The following is an 18,799-nucleotide window of genomic DNA, read 5'->3' on the forward strand; positions in this document are numbered from 1 at the left end:
CCGGGTGGGGGGGGCGGGGCGGCGGCGGGGGGGGGGGGGGGGGGGGGGGGGGGGCGGGTGGCGGCGGCAGCAGTGCACGCCTTTAATCCCAGCACATGGGAGGCAGAGCCAGGCGGATCTCTGTGAGTTCGAGGCCAGCCTGCTCTACAGAGCAAGATTCAGGACAGGCACCAAAACTTCACAGAGAAACCCTGTTCCGAAAAACCAAAAAAGAAAAAAAAGAGGTCACCTGATGCCTTCCTTTGACCTCTAGATACACACATAGATGTGTACAGCTCGCCCTTCCATGCACAACAAACAACACACACACACACACACACACACACACACACACACACACAAAAGAAAAAAATTTTGGTGCTGGGATTGAACTCAGGGCCTTGATCATGGACAGCAAACATTCTGCCCTTGAGCAATAGCCCCTGCCCTTTATATGACTTTCACAACTTTATTTTACATGATTATAGACTTAAAATTTGCAAGATATTGAGTATGGGGTGCACATCTGTAGTCCCAGCACTTGAGAGGCAGAGGCAGGCCAGCCTGATCTGTATAGTAAGACCTTGTCTCAAAACAAAATAAAATTGGCAAGACTCATACACAGAGTTCCCTAAATGTTGAACAATTTAACGTAATTGTCAGGTCTTTTTGTCTGTGAACTCAGTTTTTCCTCTGAATTATCTGAAAGTTAGTGGCAACCATGGCGTCCCTCTACCACTAGTGACCTCAGTGTGCCCTTCCAAGTCTCAGGTTTCACAGAGCCTCTTACACTGCTCAGTCCCGACGTTCTCACTGGTGAGGTGTTGCCCTCCGCTGCTCAGCTCCACCAGCTCTCCTACTACCAAACAGCACAATACGATGTGATAAGCTTGCTGTGGTGTTCCTCTATCACAATCAGAGACTAAAGCAGAAGTATTACTGCGAGTTTGAGGCCAGCCTGGGCTACAGCCTGGGCTCAACTGTGGCTGAAGAACAACAAATGGTCTAAGCAGGTAGCTCAGTAGTAGTGTTTGCCTAGCATGTGCAAAGCCTTAGGTTCAGTCCTTGTACCAAACACACACACATGTGTGGAAAATGCAGTGAGACAGTTATGAAAAATAAAAATAAAAAAATAGAACTTTCTAAACTAGATTGAATCTATTTTTCCCCCTCATTAAAAAGAGCAAGGCTTAGCCGGGAAAGGCACAAAGCTGCACAGAGAAACTGTCTGGAAAAACAAAAACAAAAACAAAAAAAAAAAAAAAAAAAGGAGCAAGGCTTTAAGCCTGGGTGTGATAGTGATGGTACCACCTAACCCAACTACTTAGGAGTCTGAATTAGGAAGATCACTTACATCTAGGAATTCAAGGCCAACCTAGACTGCATAGCAGAACTCATCTGAAAGAATCAAGAGCTGAGTGTAGTGGCACATAGCTGTAATACCAGCACTCAGGAGGCTGAGGCAGGAAGATTACCTCACGTTCAAGGCCAGCCTGGGCTACATAGCAAGACCCTTTTCTCAGTGTTTTTAAAAACAAACAAACAAAACAAACAAAAAAAAAACCCAGCTGGGCAGTGGTGGCACATGCCTTTAATCTCAGCACTTGGGAGGCAGAGGCAGGTAGATCTCAGTGAGTTCAAGGCCAGCCTGGTCTACAGAGTGAGTTCCAGGACAGCCAAGGCTACACAGAGAAACCCTGTCTGGAAAAACAAAAATCCAATAACCCCTTATAACATTATAAGACATTATACTACTTTTCATGTCACTGGGACAGAATACTTAATGGAAGGAACTTAGAGGACCAAGTAATTTCAGTTCATAGTTCCACAGTGGGGAGGCATGCAGTCAGTACAAGCTTGCGGCATGACCTGTTGATTCTGGGTGGATCAGGAGAGGCTGAATGGGGCTGGTCTAAAAACTCCCAGTAAGCCACTTCCTCTAGCCAAGTCTCGTGTCCCAAAGTCTGACCACCTCCCCATGGCAGTGTTTCTAGCTAGGGGGCCAACAGTTTCAAACACACATGAGCTTGGGAGCTTGTAGGGGACAGAGCACACTCAAACCGAAGCAGCCATGAACCACATATCCAGCACAACATAGGAACGGCTTTTCCTCTGTCTGCAGAGTAGGGTTCTCAGGATGTAGTCAAGGGAAGCTCTGTGATCCAGAAACTTAGAAAGCCATTCAGACACAGGAGTTTAGTGAATGGCGTCTACAACAGGATTTTGCTGAGGAAGTGTGCTATGTCATTTTGGCTGTAGCTAGGTGGCTTTCCTCGGCCTCTAAATGCAGTTTAAGGTGAACATGAAGTGAGGATGTGGATAGTTCTGTAAGAAATTGCTGCTGGGCTGGAGAGGTGGCTGGCAGTTAGGAACCCTGGCTGCTCTTCCAGAGGGCCCCCATGGTGGCTCACAGCTATCCATAACTCCAGTCCCAGGAGATCCAGATACCCTCTTCTGGTCAGGGATGTACAAACATACATGTAGATAAAACACTCACATACATAAATAAAATGAAACAAGACAAAATCATTGCTGTGCTTAGAGCTCAGAGTCACAGATAAGCAGGAGGAGGTGCTGGGCCCCTCCTCCCATAGCTAGTCCTGGTTCCTGCCAATCTCAGAGTTGGAAAGCTGCCAGCAGTCTGCTTTATGACTGAGCTCACCATTAGAAAAAGAAGCCCTAGATAAGGTAGGGGGTTTTAGAGTTGCCGCAGGCAGGCCACGTATCCTATGGCAGATGCCATGCTTGGTATGGAAGGCTGATGATCTAGGAGTAACACCCCCCACTCCCCCACCACACACCCCCACCACACACCCCCACCACACACCCCCACCACACACACACACACAGGAACTGAGATGCTGCAGTGTGGATATGGTGCTATGGTTAGAAGATAAGGGCAGGTCTTGTCTGGATCCTGCCCTGCCTGGTTATTTCTCCTCTCATTAGACCTCCATTCATGCTGCAAAGGGTCTGGGCCTTGGTCGGCTTATAGGAAGGCAGCAGGAGGGCGAAGACCCAGCCCCTGGAATGGCTCTGTGTGTCTGAAGCGGGAAGGAGCCTTCCCAGGACCTGGCCTGTGGTACACTGTGCTCACTGGTCTGGAATTGTGTGCCTGTGTCATGTTAGTCTGTTGATGAGAGCTGTTCTGTGCCCTTAGTCACTGGTGAATGCACAGAACCAAGTGGACAAGGGGAATGTTGCCCCGTGATCCTGGGAACAGGAATATAGATCTCAGGCCAGCTGCCTACAGCCTTGATTATTCTGATGAAAGCAGTTGCCCAAGCTTTTGTTTTGTGCTCCAAGTGCTGGAAAATTCTCTTTCCTTTTCCAGCAGGTTGCCCAGACACTTCTGCAATCAGAGACTCTTAATTAAGGTTTTTTTGTTTTGTTTTGTTTTGTTTTTTCCAGAAAAGGGAAAAGGAGTTGGTTGAGAATAGGGGAGTCTGAAAGACCCAGTTCTGAGCCTTGTTTTTATAAAGGGCATCAGGCTATGTGTGATGGTAAAGGCACATGTCTGTAATTTTCAGCACTCAGATGAGGCAGGAGAATCACAAGTTCAGAGCCAGCCAGAGATACCCAGCTAGGTCCCGTCTCAAAACCCATTGAGAAAATAATGACCAAAAAAAAAAAAAAAAAAAAAGTAGCTATATGAAGGCTTCACCTGTTGGTATTAAATTCCACCTCCGTAAGCCCTTTACTTCTAAGCTGTCTTTGGAAGGTCACTATGTGGTGTGGAATTTGTGTTTGAATCTCCCTTTCTAGCTGGAGAGCTTCATTAGTGCTCTTCTGTGACTTCTCCTAACTAGTGTAGGCCTTTGCATATGATAAGCCTAGCATTAAAAGAAGGTGGGGAGCGTGGCTCATTGGCAGAGCATGTGCCCATCATGAGCAAAGCACTGGAGTGTTGTAGAATATTATTGTAAGGTGTGTCACTTTTGTTTATGTTGCATTTGTTTAACTCCGTGAAGCTGTGTTACTGTGCCCATCTAAAATACCTGATGGGCTAATAAAGAGCTGAATGGCCAATAGCGAGGCAGGAGAGAGAAATAGGTGGAGCTGGCAGGCAGAGAGAATAAATAGAAGGAGAAATCTGGGAGGAGTGGGAAAAAAAAGGAGCCAGAGAAGGAGAGGAGGACATCAGGGGCCAGCCACAAGCCACCCATGGAGTAAAAGTAAAAGTAAGATTACAGAAGAAAAGGAAAAGGCCTAGAGGAAAAAGATAAATGGAATAATTAAAGTTAAGAAAAGTTGGCAAGAAACAAGCCAAGGTAAGGCCGGGCATTTATAAGTAATAATAAGCCTCCCTGTGTGTGATTTGTTTGGGAGGTGGATGGTGGGCCCCCAAAAGAGTAAAAACTAAGTTCCATCCTTAGCACTACAAAAACAACCTACAGGGGCTAGAGAGATGTCTCAGAGGTTAAGAGCACTGACTGCTCTTCCAGAGGTCCTGAGTTCAATTCCCAGCACCCACATGGTGGCTCACAACCATCTGTAATGAGATCTGGTGCCCTCTTCTGTGTTCATAATAAATAAATAAATAAATAAATAAATAAATAAATAAATAAATAAATAAAATCTTTAAAAAAAAAAACAACAACCTATAAAGGCGTCCACCAGGCAACTTAACACTTGCTCTAGTCACATGAACAGACTCTAGAGAAAGGTCAACAGCCGTTCCTTCTCTAGCTAGAATAGGCAAGCGATTCTCTCACTCCTGTTCCTGAGCAGGGAAGCCCAGAGCACCATTGCCCTGGAGGTAGGACTGAGAGTGTGAAGAGGCTGAGCACTGAGAAGTGGCTTGCAGCCTGGGGCTTGGACAGGTGTCCTCACAGCTGCCTCCCGCAGCTGCTGCTTGCTAACTGATTGGGTTCTGCAATTCCCCTTTAAGACATGGTGTGATGAAGGGAACCAGTGCTTCTTGAGCTACAGCCTGGCCCAGTGGAAACCCCAGGGTGGCTTTGTTGTGTTCAGAGGGTGAGCGCCTTGTGCTAGGCACCCAGCTGGCCAAGGCAGGCCAGCCTGAATTGGGCCTCCATTTGAAGCCATCAAGTCTGTCCATTTTAATGGCTGGCTCCTCCAGCAAGCTTCTTTCAGTTGGAGGGATTCACTCAACCATCTTAAGGAAATGGGAAAAACAGAGTCAACACAGATCGGGAAATAACATTCTTTTTTTTTTTTTTTTTTCTGAGACAGTTTTTTGTTTGTGTGTTTTTTGTGTGTGTGTGTGTGTGTGTGTGTGTGTGTGTGTGTAACAGCTCTAGCTGCCCTGGAACTATTTGTAGACGAGGCTGCCTCCAACTCAACAGAGATCACCTGCCTTTGCCTCCTAATTGCTGGGATTAAAGGTGTCATGCACCACCACCACCCTGCAAGAACATTCTTAAAACAGGTTGCAGAAATCCTAAGCAACAAGCATGTCCCAGCTGTCAAGGCCAAGGCTCCCATTACTTGACCAGTGCTTCTGGCTGTCCCTGGCCAGTGGCTTCTCGGCTTATGCCTGGTAATGATCAACTTGGAGGGAAAATGGAACCAGAGATTTCAGGTGTAGGCATTGGGTCTTTCTTCAGTGTAGTCTTTGGAAATCAACAGTTACGTTTCCTTTTCTCGGTGCTAGGTGGGAGGTACAAATTTTGGCAGAAAGGATAAACTATAACAACTTTAAAAATACAGATTTGATGGGCTGGAGAGAAGGCTCACCTGTTAAAGAGCACTGACTGCTCTTCCAGAGGACATGGGTTCAAATCCCAACACCTACATGGCAGCTCACAACTGTCTGTAACGTCCAAGATCTGATACCCTCACACAGACATACATGCAGGCAAAACACCAATGCATATAAAATAATAGAAATAAATTTAAAAATACATTGATTTGGGGCTGAACATAGTGGTACACACCTTTAATCCCAGCACTTGGGAGGCAGAAGTAGGAGCACCTCTGTGAGTTCCAGGCCAGTCAGGGCTAGACAGTGAGACCCAGATCTTCTTCCTCCTTCCCCCCTCCCTCCTTCCTTCTTTTCTTTCTTTCTTCCTAAGATTTTGTGCTGGGGAGGTGGCTCACTGGGTGAGAATGCTCACTATGCAAGTGTGATGGCCTGAGTTCAGATCCCTGGAATTCCTGCCACATCTGGATCTGCTGGTCTGCATCTGTAATCTTAGTTCTTCTATAGTGAGATGGGAGGTGGAGACAGGAGAATCACCAGGAAGCTCATGGGCAAGCTCAGCTTGACTGAAATACGTAGTACAGCAGCAGAAACAAAAAGAGAGACTGTCTCCACAAGACAGGTAAGAACTGATTCTGCAAAGATGTCATTTGACCTCCACAGACACATCATGGAACACACAATGCCACACTTGAACACATATCATACATATATACCACATACACGTTTTTTAGGAAAAGCCAAAGAGAACATTCAAAAAGGACTCCTGAGAGGGCTTAACTTTTTATAGGCTCTCTTAGAGAGAATTCAAGAGTAGATAAGTAGGGATACACAGGCATGTATGCACAGTACACCGCATTGTACGCTTTACCTGAGCTTCCAGAGTCTGTTACCTGTAGTCAGCTGCAATCTTAAGATGTTAAATGGAGAATTCTAGAAATAAACTCCATAAGGTTTTTCTTCTTGCCGCTAACTTCATATATCCATATGATGTGTTTTGATCAAATCAATTGGCACTCCCTCCTCCCCTTTCCTTCCCAACTTCATGTCTTTTTTTTTTTAAATGTCTCTTTTTTAAAAGAACACACTGAGTCTACTTAGTACTATCTATATGTACACAGGTGTAGGACCATCTACTGGAACGTGAATAGCCTTTCAGAGGCTGCATCTCTGAGAAAAGCATTCTCCCACCCCCAGCAGCCATCAGTTGCCCATCGCTTCTCAGTTAGGGGTGGAACTTCAGAGTCCTCCCCATGGTTTGTGCTGGGATTTTGGCTGGCTTGATCTTGTGCAAGTCTTGTGCATGCAGAAACAGCTGCTGTGTGTTCATAAATGCAGTAGCCTTGTCATGTCCAGCAAATAATGTTTCACTGCAGACCTCCGGCACTTACAGTCATCCTGTTCCCTCTTGTTGGGTGATCCCTGAGCCTTGAGGGGAGTGAATGTGGTACAGATTGTCCTAATGAGAGCTGAGCACTCCTTACTCTTTTATTACTTTTATTCTCTGTAAATGGATCTGTTATGGATCTCTACATTAATTGCCATATGTTGTAAAAAGAAGCTTCTCTGATGATTGATGAGAGTTGCATTAATTGATGGGCATAAAGATAAGAACTTAGAGGGCAGTTTATTGCTATGTCCATTTAGCAGAATACTAAGATTAGGTTTTCCTCTCAGGCCTAGGGACCAGGACCTATTCAGTCATAAGCTTTTGGCTCAGTTAACAGTACCAGGCTTGAACTCTTGTCTTGGGGAGCAGGCATTAAATAGAACCAGAAAGTAGTTGATTACTTCTATAACATTCATGCCACTTTTGAGCTAATGGGCATGTCTCGATAGGCCAATAATTATTGTAACTCTTGGGTCATGGTTGGGTGAGGTTGTTAAATATTTAATAAATATTAAATATTTAATAGCTTAAATAGAACCACCCAGAAAGCACTATGAAAAAGCTAGTCAGTAGGCTTGAAGCTTCCAGGTTGATACTAGCTTGATTTCTCCATGTCCTATAACTCAAGTATGTGGTGTCTTCAACAATAGGTATTACTCATCAGGTTCTGGGGGTAACAAAGAGCAATGGCCTGTAATGTTTGGGAGGTAGGTCTATGAGGCCCCTCTGACTAACAGCTCAAAAAGAGGTAACCTGTTCCCAGAAGCTTTGATTTGCACGGTGTTGAGAGCACTGCACCCGTTCTTTGCTTTGCCTGGATGATGAGTCATTCCTTTGTCCAGTATATTCTGCTTGTCCACTGGTTACTTAGTGGTGCTTTAGTGTCATGCAGACCATTGCAGTATCATAGTGTTGCATTCAAATGACTTATTTTGTTGGTTGGCCCCAAGGCACAAGGGCAGTGCTGTCAATTTTCATGTCAAATCGAGGCTGTAAAGACCTTCCTTTACACAAACAAGTGAAAGCTCTTGACCTAAGGAAAGGAAAGAATGTGCTGGGTTTGCTAATTTCTGGTGCAAACGAAATATATTTTTTTAGAGGCACCACAATCGCATAACTTCATTGGAGTATATTCCTTGTTATTATCAAATAGCAATGTTATATTTCTTTTTCATTATTGCTATTAATTTATGAATTAGGCTCATATATATACATGCATATACACACATGAGAAAACATGGTGCGCATTGGTTGAGAGTCTCTTAATACAAATGCGTAGAACCAAAAGTGCTTTTAGATTTTGGAGTTTGGTGTATTTTCATAGACCTGACCATTCTAGCATCTCACATCCAAAAAAATGTCAGATGAGAGATGCTCTACCCATGTAGAGTTTAGACATATGTTGACGTCTGTTGAGAGTTTTGGAGGAGATCACCCATGGATAAGGCTGGAGATAGTCCATAGTAGAAAACGAATTTGTATGTGTGGACCTTGAACACAGTATTTTCCCAGGCAGCTGGGATCTAGCTGGACTCTGTATGTTTCCACATTTGTTAATAAACCTCGCCCAGACAGGACTTGCAGCTTCCTTTGCACTGTGGAAACTCTATAAAATAATAAGTTGACTCAAGTGTAGTGCAAATAAAGCATAAGGTGATTAAAAAGCAAGATGCAATGGACTGTGAACCAGGAGTAACAGCTGGAGCAATTACAGCTGCTCAGGGACTTGCTAGTTACCCTGCAGTATGTTTGCTTATGTCATTTAAAGGATATTGGAATTTGGATAGAAATTCAATATTAATTCACATAATTAAATAAAGAATGGGGGTGGGGCAGCACACACTGACTTTGTGACTTTTAATATATTCTTTCAGTGATTAGCTTTAGTGTTCTGGAATTTTGACATTTTATTTCCTCTTCTGGCACACCAACTCGGTTTGTGTTGTTCTTTCTCATTAATATCAGTATTTTTTCCACTAATTATTTTCTTGTCTCATTTTGTCCAGTTTTCCTCAGCCACTGCTTCGGGCCGCAGAAATATATCATAAGAACTCAGCTGGTTATGGCAAAGTCACTACCTGGAGGAATCAAGGAATTCCTTCAGAGGAAGCCAAGGAGCTTTTGGTGTTACTTGGCTTGTTAGATATCAGCTGTCTTCTGTTATGAAAATCATGTGTGCCTTCATAGTTTTCCCAATTAATTTTTCCTTAAGAAGGGCTAACATTCAAGGTATTTGGAGAACAGCCTCAGGAGAGGCTTTCTCTGGAATCAGATACCTCCCTAAGACAGTTTCAAGGACTAGCAGTAATAACAGTCCACATGCTAGTCTCCTGATTTAAGGTAAATTCCACAAGGAGACACCGCCTAGGTGAGGTGGATGTTAAGTAATAGCTTTACACAATTTAGCTCAGACCCTCCTTTCTTACAGCCTTACTAACTTTATAGACCTTTAACTCCTTACCTAACCACTTCTAGGAATATTTAGATAACTTTCTGTGCTGACAGCTATGCTCAGCCAGAATCCCAGTTCAAGCCTCCCTGTAATTATCATAATTGGCAGCATCCGGCCAGGTCCATCCCCAGATGGAGGAAAGTACCTTATCAGAGATACCTCTGTACTCTCTAAGAACAGACTTAAGCATCCAGGCTACCTGTTTGAGAAGGCCTGGCAGATGTGCCATTTAAACTTAACTTCCTCCTTTCCCAAATTTTTCTAGTTCCAGATCTCCCTTCAACTATCACCAGAGGCATCTAGCACTTTCCCTTACCCTGCAGAAAAAAAAGGCAGATAGCTTGAACAGATAGGAGCCACAGGAAAAAAGAAGGCAGTTTTATTTTCTTCCATTGACCTAGCAACTTATACATTTTTAACATTTTCTACCAATCACGTTTAAGATCATAGTGGAGCACATAAGATCCCTCTTCTTAGATATTACCCAAATTTAGCCTTTAGTTAATTCATTAGTCACTTCCCTTCTGGGTTGCAAATGATAATTAACAATTACTGCCCCTCTGTGTGATTCTTATCACCTCTCTGTTTGACCCTGGAAGCCTGGTGGTCACTACCGGAGGAAAATTCTTACCTACCCATAGAACTCAAGCCTGGTGACCTTGCTCGACCAGGGGATTGCTATTGCTTGGGTTTATAACTGGACTCCTGAGAGACTTGGAGAGGACAGAGAGATGGAGAAAGGAGAGGGATAAGGATTTTGAGGTGAGAGAACATGTGGACGAGATGGAAGATGAGGAAGAGTCAGATGGGGAAGTACTAGCTGGGTAAGAACGAGATTAAAAGGACCTAAATGAGGCAGAATTAAGACAAGAGAATTAAGACAGAACTTAGAGGGAGCAGTAGATAAATATAAAGAGAAATCAGGCAAGAAAGGAGCTAGGCATGAGAGCAGAATAGAAGCTGTGTAGAGAGAGAACTCACACAGAATAATAAAGTGTATGGACTAAGGAGTTTCGTATACATAGATTCATTTCTTTTCATCAAAGATTAATTATCAGCTGGTTGTAGATTCTTCCTGGTCCTTGGGAGGGGACTATCAAGGGGCTGGACCCCCATAGTCCCCGAAAAGCCACACTTTTGTTTCTGACTTTGCTCTTCCTTGAATTCCATGGTAACCTTTGAGGGGTGAGTTTTTGTTTTTGACCATGTCATGTTTCAGTACATAGATACATCTAAGTCCAAAAGTTACTTGTTGTCTGTCTGTCTGTCTGTCTTCCTTCCTTTCCTTTCCTTTCCTTTCTTTCTCTATTTATTTTTTTATTTATTTATTTATTTATTTATTTATTTATTTATTTATTTATTTATTTATTTATTTTAACACTCTGTAGCCCAGGTTGAGCTTGAACTTGTGATCCTTCTGTCTCTGTCCCTTGAGTCTGGAATTACAGGAGTGTACTTTCACACTTGTGCAGGTATTCACAGAGGCCAGAGCTGCAGAGATGTCTTCCACCATCTCTTGGTTTTTCTTCTGGTCTATGTTCAGTTGGATCCTTTGTGGTTCATTGATTTTGGGGGATGAGTTTGTGTTTGAACTTATTTCATCCTGTGGTAGATGCAATATGGTTTTGCCTATTATATTTCCTGTCCTATCTTCCTGCCTGGTTTTTTAGGGAAATTCTTTTTTTTCTCTGTGTTGTCCTGGAATTTGTCATGGAATTTATAGACCAGGCTTGCCTGGAACTGACAGAGATCTTCCTGCCTCTGCCTCTGAGTGCTGGGATTCAAGGCGTGTGCCTCCACAGGCCAGTTTAGGGGAATTCTTTTAAGGTCTATGAGTGAGTGCTTGAGTGGGAAAGGTCATGTGGAATTGTGTGTGTGCTTGTGAGCATCTGCTGTGAGAACATGTGGGTGCTGGGTGTTTGTGGGAGCCTGCGAAGTACTGTCAGTGACTTCTGAAGGCAGGACTCATAGTGGACAGCTGTCCCCTACTGCCCCTTGGTTTTAATTGGCATTTGAGACATTTTCTAATTTTGCTGCTCAGAGTATTGTCTATTTTCTTTTTATTTATTTTATTTCTTAAATTTTTCATAATTTTTTAAAATTTTATTTATTTTACATCCTTGCTGCAATTTCCCCTCCCTCCCCTGCTCCCAGTCCCTCCCCCACACCCCCCTAATCCACTTCTCCATTTCTGTTGGTGGGGGAAGGGCAGGTCTCCCATGAGTATCGACAAACATGGCATATCAAGTTACAGTCGGACTAGGCACCGCCCCGTATGAAGACTGGGCATGGTGCCCAGTATGGGAATAGGGTCCCAGAACCAGTAAAAGAGTCAGAAGCAGCCCCTGCTCCCACTGTTGGGAGTCCCACAAGAGGACCAAGCTACACAGCTGTAACATAAACGCATAGTGCCTAAGTCAGTCCCATGCAGGCTCCCTGGTTGCTGATTCAGTCTCTGTGAACCCCTATGTGCCCAGGTTAGTTGATTCTGTGGGTTTTCTTGTGGTTCTGATTCCTACAGTCCTTTCTCCCCTTCTTCTGCAGGATTCCCCGAGCTCTTCCTAACGTTTGGCTGTGGTCTGCATCTCTTTCCATCAGTTACTGAATGAAGCCTCTCTGATGACAATTGGACTAGGCACCAATCTATGTGTATAGCAGAATAGCATGAAGCATCATTACATTGACATTTTTTTCCCTCCAGTCACGTTTGGTTCTATCCTAGGTCTCTGGACCATCCAACCTCTGGGTCCTGGTGCTCCAGGCAGTGTCAGGGGTGTTTTTACTCTCCTGGCATGGGTTTCAGACTAGGCCAGTCATTGGTTGGGCACTCCCTCAATCTCTAAGCCTCCATTACCCCAGGATATCCCACAGGCAGGACAGGTTGAAGGTTATGTGGCTGGGCTGGTTTCCCATTCTCTCCACTTAAAAGTCTTGCATGGTCACAGGAGATGGTCAGTTCAGGCTACGTACCCACTATTGCTACGAGTCTTAGCTGGGGTCATCCTTGTAGATTTCTGGGAGATTCCCTTATGCCAGGTTTTTACCTGACCCCTAAATGCCCCCAGTTCCAGTAGTCTCTTTCAGTAATCACCCCCTCTATCCTGCTGCCCCCCACTTTTTTTTTTTTTCCAAACAAAGTCTCACCATGCAACTCTGGCTGTCCTGGAACTGGGTTCTGTAGACCAGGCTGGCCTCTAACTCACAGTGATCCACCTCCCTCTGCCTCCCGAGTGCTGGGATTAAAGACAAGTGCCACCATGCCCCATGACATCTGTTTTCTTATGGCCAGTGAGTTTTAAGGGATATGTGAGCAGGGTCATTTTTATCCCACTCTCCATTCAATTGGAAGGTTTCTGTTTTGTTTTGTTTTTGTTAAATTTGAGGTCTTATCCTGTTGCCTCGAATGTTGTAGAGTATCTGACAAGATAGCACAGTGGGTAAAGGCATGTATTGCCAAGGCTGATGACCTAAGTTGTATCCCTAGAACACAGTGGGAGGAGAAATTTGATTAGTTAAAGCTGTCCTCTGACCTCTACATATGTGCCATACCATGTGCGTACACACGATAAATGGATATAAAAATATTGTTAAATTTATTTTAACTTTGATTTTTTTTAACACAATTTCACCTTCTTTTGGTAATAGCTATATTGAGATAAAATTCATACAGTTATAAATTTTCCATTTTAAACATGCACATTGGGCTGGGGAAATGTTTTGGGGAGAGAGAATCTGCCTAGCATATGGGGGCCTTGGTTTTGATCTGCAGAGTGGGAGGAGAAAGCTGGGGAGGGAGCAGGTGAGGGAAGACTATTCACAGGATCGTGCATGCAGCACCACAATCAAAAGCATTGCATTGGTCACACTGATAAGCACACCCATTCCATTAGGTGTCACGCCCCAAACACTGTCCTCACAGCCTTTGACATCTGTCAGTCTGTGTGGTTTTCTGCCCTCCCCAGACTTTTTAAACCAGGGGTTGAGCCCAGTGCCTTATGTGTGTAGGTCAAGTGCTCTAAACCTGAGCTGTATCCTGAGCTTTTTTTTTTTTTTTTATTAAATATGTGTATGAATGTTGTATGTAGGTATATTTTGTATGTGCCTGGTGCTTGCAGAGGCCAGAAAAGAGTACCAGAATCCCTGGGACTGGAGTTACAGACAGCTATGAGACATGGTGTGGTTACTAGGAATTAAAACCAGGTCCTCCAGAAGAGTAGTCAGTGCTCTCAACTGCCAATCCATCTCTCCCGCTCCTACCCTCAGCCTCCCCCCCAGCCCCAGGGCTGAGGACCGAACCCAGGGCCTTGTGCTTGCTAGGCAAGCGCTCTACCACTGAGCTAAATCCCCAACCCCTACCCTCAGCTTTTTAACTTTTTATTATTTATTTGTTTGTTTGGATTTTGCGAGACAGGATTTCTCTGTGTAGCCCTGGCTGTCTTGGAACTGGGTCTGTAGACCAGGCTAGCCTCCAACTCGAGATCTGCCTGCCTTTGCCTCCCAAGTGCTGGGATGAAAGGCATGTGCCACCTTAACGTTTTGTTTTGAGACAGGGACTCACTAAGTTGCCCAGACAGGCTTTGAAAGTGTGATTCCCCCTTCTCCTGCCTCAGCCTCCCAAGTAGCTGGGTGACAGGCATCCACCACCAGGCCCAGTCAGGACTGACTTTTGATAGCACATGCTAAGGTAGTGGCAGATGGTTACAGCTTAAATAACCGTGTGCACAGAGCAGAAGGAAGTCAGGTTCAGCAGTTTTCAGAGGGATAGCAAATGCATTGTTAACTCTGGAGAAGCCAGTTTTTAAGGGAATCCGTAGACAGCATGCCACGGCCTGTGGTAAAGGTGCCTTGGCCCGCCGGGCGGCGGCGGCGGCGGTGGTGGTGGTGCACACCTTTAATCCCAGCACTTAGGAGGCAGAGCCAGGTGGATCTCTGTGAGTTCCAGGCCAGCCTGGTCTACAGAGCTAGTCCTGGACAGGCTCCAAAGCTATAGAGAAACCCTATCTCAAACCCCCATCCCCCCAAAAAAGATGCCTTGGCCCACAGACTTAGCAGCAGTTTGGGGTGGGGTGAGGGGTTCTTTGCAATGCTGAGTGTGCCTGAGGGAGAGGACAAGGATGTAACAGAAGACTGCCCAGTAACATGACAGTCAGTGTCTTTGAGGAGTCAGTGCCTTGTGGCTAACAGGATGTCAGGAAGAAGATGGAAGCAACATGTTCCTCTTTTGGGGACTCTCATCAGGTAGATAAGGGAACTTGGCTAAGAGCCATCCCCTCCCTGTCTTGGGATGTCTGGTTCTGAAGTGGCTTCCAAGATGTCTCTGAGTGTTAGCACCTGTTGATGGGGTATTGATTTCTGAGTCTTGACAATAGCTCCTAGAACTTGTCAGGTCTGGTAGCACTGTGTGTGGCCACAGTCCAAGTTAAAATATCTCACTCTGTCATGCACACACCCCACACCAAGCAAACTACCTCACAGCCCGTAAAAACCAGACTTTGCCTTGAGGGAATAGGTTGCCAGCATCCGCGTTCCTGGTTGTTGTGCACTTCCTGTGAGGTCAAGAAGCCACCCATTTGAACATGGGATCTCACCAGGTCACCCAGTTTGGCTTCATACTTCTGGGCTTAAGTCATCCCTCTGCCTTAGTCTCTCAGGCATCTAGAGCAACAGAACACACACCATGGCCAGCATATATTTATTTATATTATTTGTATTTAATAATTGGAAACACTTTCTCCTCTGTAGGCTGTTTTATTCCATGTTAGAGCTACAAAAGCAGCCCATCTTAGGGCGAACAGCTGGTAAGAGGCCAGCCTAGCTCACTGTGGGATCTGCCAGCCATGGAAGCCTGTTCCCAGGTTCTAGGACAACCTCTGTCACAGGAAGTCAGTTTCTGTGTACTAAAGACTCAGGAGAGTGGGGTTAACCTGTAGGGATCAGCATTGGGTTCATATGAAAATCCTACCTAGGTGCTTCGTGACTCTCTCCCTGCGCTGCCTCCCCCATGTGCGGACAGAATGGGAAACCTAAGATTCTTTCTTTACTTCTTCAGCGCATTTATTACCTTTCCCTGGAATTCTACATGGGCCGCACGCTGCAGAACACCATGGTGAACCTGGGCCTTCAGACTGCGTGTGATGAAGCCACTTACCAGGTATGTTCAACCTGTCCCCTGCAGAGTGATCGCTGATCTTAGGACCCGTGTCCTCTGGGAGTGGACACCTGTGCTCTGGTGTGTGCTGGCTGGTGTGTGCTCTCCTCAGGGGAGAAAGTAAGAGTGAGAGAAGATAATAAATGGAATTATTATGGGAAGACTGAATTTAGTGGTGATGCTGTGGTTTGGAAGTTTCTAGAAAGATGTACTTTCCACTCCCACCCCAGAGGTAGGTTTTGAATATGTCGTGATCCGTTCGGTTTCACTCCCCCATCTCAAGACATCCTCCTGAAGTCACTGTGCTGTATAGGTCTGGAGGTGCCCTCCTCTCCTTGGAAGGAGCTAACCCTTCCTAAGGGCTCCCCGTGACCCCATTCTCTTCGGGATAATTCCTGCACGGGTCATTTGTAGCCTCAGCAGAGCTAGGTTTGTCTCCCCAGCCGTCTTTGCCTTCTCCTCTCGCCCCTGGAACACTGTTCTCTGGTGGAGAAGTTCTGTGGTAAGACCCCCGCAGGCTCCTCCCTCTGGCATGGATACACAAAAGTTTTTAGAGAGGGGTCCTCCCACCTACACTGTAGTACCCCACCTGCTTGTTTAAGCATAGGTAGGAGGAGATTGGGGGGCCTGATAGGGACATAAGTCTGTCATGGTGTAAGCCTTGCTGGAGACCCATGTCTCTCCTTCTCTGAGGCCATGCTAACCTCCATTCTGCAGTGACAAAATACTTGAGAGAAATCAATTAAAGAAAGAAAGGTTTATTTTAGCTGGCAGTTTCACTGAGTCTGAGACAGGCAGCATGTCTTGGTGTCTAGAGCATGTGGCAGAGGAGACTCCACTCCCAGGATTCAGGAATCAAAAAACAGGGGTTGGGGACAGGCACATTCTTCTAGGGTGCCTTCCCCACCATGACCCAGTTCTTTTAACTAGACCTCTCCTGATAGTCTTTACCAGCCTGTGAATTCATCACCAGTTGCTCAACCCATCCACGAGGTCACAGCTTTCATGATCCAGTCTCCTCTCAAGGTATGACATGCCAGAACGTTCAGGGAACAGCTCACTCTCACAACTAGAACTTCAGAACAAGCAGCCTTCTTCTGAGTGAACATATCAGCGGTGTACTGGAAATCATTTGCACTATAGAAAATTTTAAGTGCGTATGGAAAGTATTCTCATCAGCGTTAACTCAGGGCTTCAAATGTGATCTCTAGAAGACAGGGACTCTCAGACACACCCATACCACGATGCTGATCATATAAATTGCCTTAGAATTTCTTCTTTTTTTTTATTTTATTTTTTTCATGTTTAATTTTTTGTGTGTGGGTATTTTATGTCTATGCACCATGTGCATGCAGTGCCCTTCGAGGCCAGAAGAGGGCATCAGGTCCCCCTGGAACTAGAGTTACAGACAGCTGTGAGCCACCACATGGGTGCTGCAAACTAAGCCTGTTTTCAATGAAAGGGCAGCCAGTAATTTTAACTGCTGACCTATCTCTCCAGCCCAGACTGCCGTAGAACTTTGAAAACAGAATGTTTGAAATTGATACAGCTCCTAAATTTCCCTTAGTTTATGTGCATCTCTTTTTTGTTTCTCTGTTTTGTGATTTATTTGTTGGAAATGGACTTAACTTGCCGAGTTTCCGTCATCTTCCTGAGTCTCCCGTCTTGGGTTTAACCTGCCTGTATTAACAGCATAAGGATCTCTGCTCACACTGTCTCAGTGTCCTATAGTAGTGGGTTCTGGCCAGGTAGTTAGGCAAGAACTGGGAATAAAAGGCCTCCAGATTAGAAAGAGGTAAAACCATCTACTTACAGATGACATGAACTAGAAAATCATAAGACATCCATAAAGACAGCCAGGGCTACACAGAGAAACCTGTCTCAGAAAACAACAACAACAAAGGAAATCCATAAAGAAATACTAGAACTGGCGAGGGAGTGCCAGGGTTTTCGGGATACAGGATCGATTTCAGAAACCATCTATATCTTAATAAATTTGCGGATTAACATCCAAATTGGAACAAAGATGGCAGTTCTGCTTCTAGTAGCAGAAGAAAGAATTAAATAGGTGAAAATGTAGCAAAGATACCACCTCCCCCCCCCACCCCACCCCCACCCCGTGCAACATTTATACTCTGAAGAAGTTGAAAGAAATTAAGGAAGGCTTAAAGATGGAAGAGACGTCTCCTGTTAACGCCGTGGCAGACTTGGTATTGTTAAGATGCAGAGCTCTGCACATTGATCTATAGATTCAATTCAGTCCTCTTCAAATGCCCAGGCAGTTGGATGATATTTTGTTCGTGTTCTGACAAATACAGCTTGCCTGGAGATCAGAGGGCGGAGCTAGCCACTAGTTAACCATAGAGGCCAGGCAGTGGTGGTGCACACCTTTAATCCCAGCACTTGGGAGGAGGAAGCAGGAAGATCAGGAGTTCAAGGCCACCCTGCGCTACATGAGATTGAACCAGTCTAAAAGAGAAATAGAGCTGGGTGATGGTGGTTCACACCTTTGATCCCAGCACATGGAGGCGCACGCCTTTAATCTCAGCACTAGGGAGGTAGAGATAGGAACATAAGGTGGGTAGAGACAGGATCTAACCCCATTAAATATGAGGATTCATAGAGGCAAGATCTCCCCCATTCAGTCTGAGGATTTGTAGAGGTAAGAAGTCTCTGATGGCTAGTTGCTCTGCCTTTCTGATCTCCAGGCAAGCTTTATTTATCAGAACACAAACAAAATATCACACAACACTAGTCAGTTTCTTCGGAGACTGACAAAATGATCCACATGTCTGGGTGGATTCCCAAGGAGTCAGGAGCAGTCAAAACAGTCTCTAAAGGGAACCACTTGGGAACCCACACTTCCCAGTTTCAAAACTCACTGTAGAGCCACAGTGACCAGCCTGAGTCATACTGGCAGAAAGTCACATGTGTCAGCCACCAAATAGAACTGAGAGTCCAGAAATAACCTACATGTTGAGGGTAAATCTCTTTTTCAATTTAAAATAATTGTTGGAAAAGTTCCTATCACATAAAGTTGGCCGTCTTAGCCATTTTTAGTGTGCGGTTGAGTGGCATTCGGTGCATTCACAGTGTTCGGCAGCCGTCACCACTGTCCATCTGTAGAACCTGTTCATCTCCCCAAAATGAAGCGACACCTTACCC

General features: G+C 45.1%; 1 protein-coding gene across 1 annotated transcript in view; it reads left to right on the plus strand.

The window, feature by feature from the left end:
- The window catches only part of Pygb (glycogen phosphorylase B), a 57,371-nt gene that overhangs the window by 7,815 nt on the left and 30,757 nt on the right, over positions 1 to 18,799 (plus strand). Inside the window, exon 2 of the mRNA XM_028893435.2 lies at positions 15,536 to 15,637. Coding sequence (XP_028749268.1) covers positions 15,536 to 15,637 — 102 coding nt within the window. The remainder of the gene's footprint in view (positions 1 to 15,535; positions 15,638 to 18,799) is intronic.

Source organism: Peromyscus leucopus, chromosome 4 (assembly GCF_004664715.2).
Source record: "Peromyscus leucopus breed LL Stock chromosome 4, UCI_PerLeu_2.1, whole genome shotgun sequence".
Lineage (NCBI taxonomy): Eukaryota > Metazoa > Chordata > Mammalia > Rodentia > Cricetidae > Peromyscus > Peromyscus leucopus.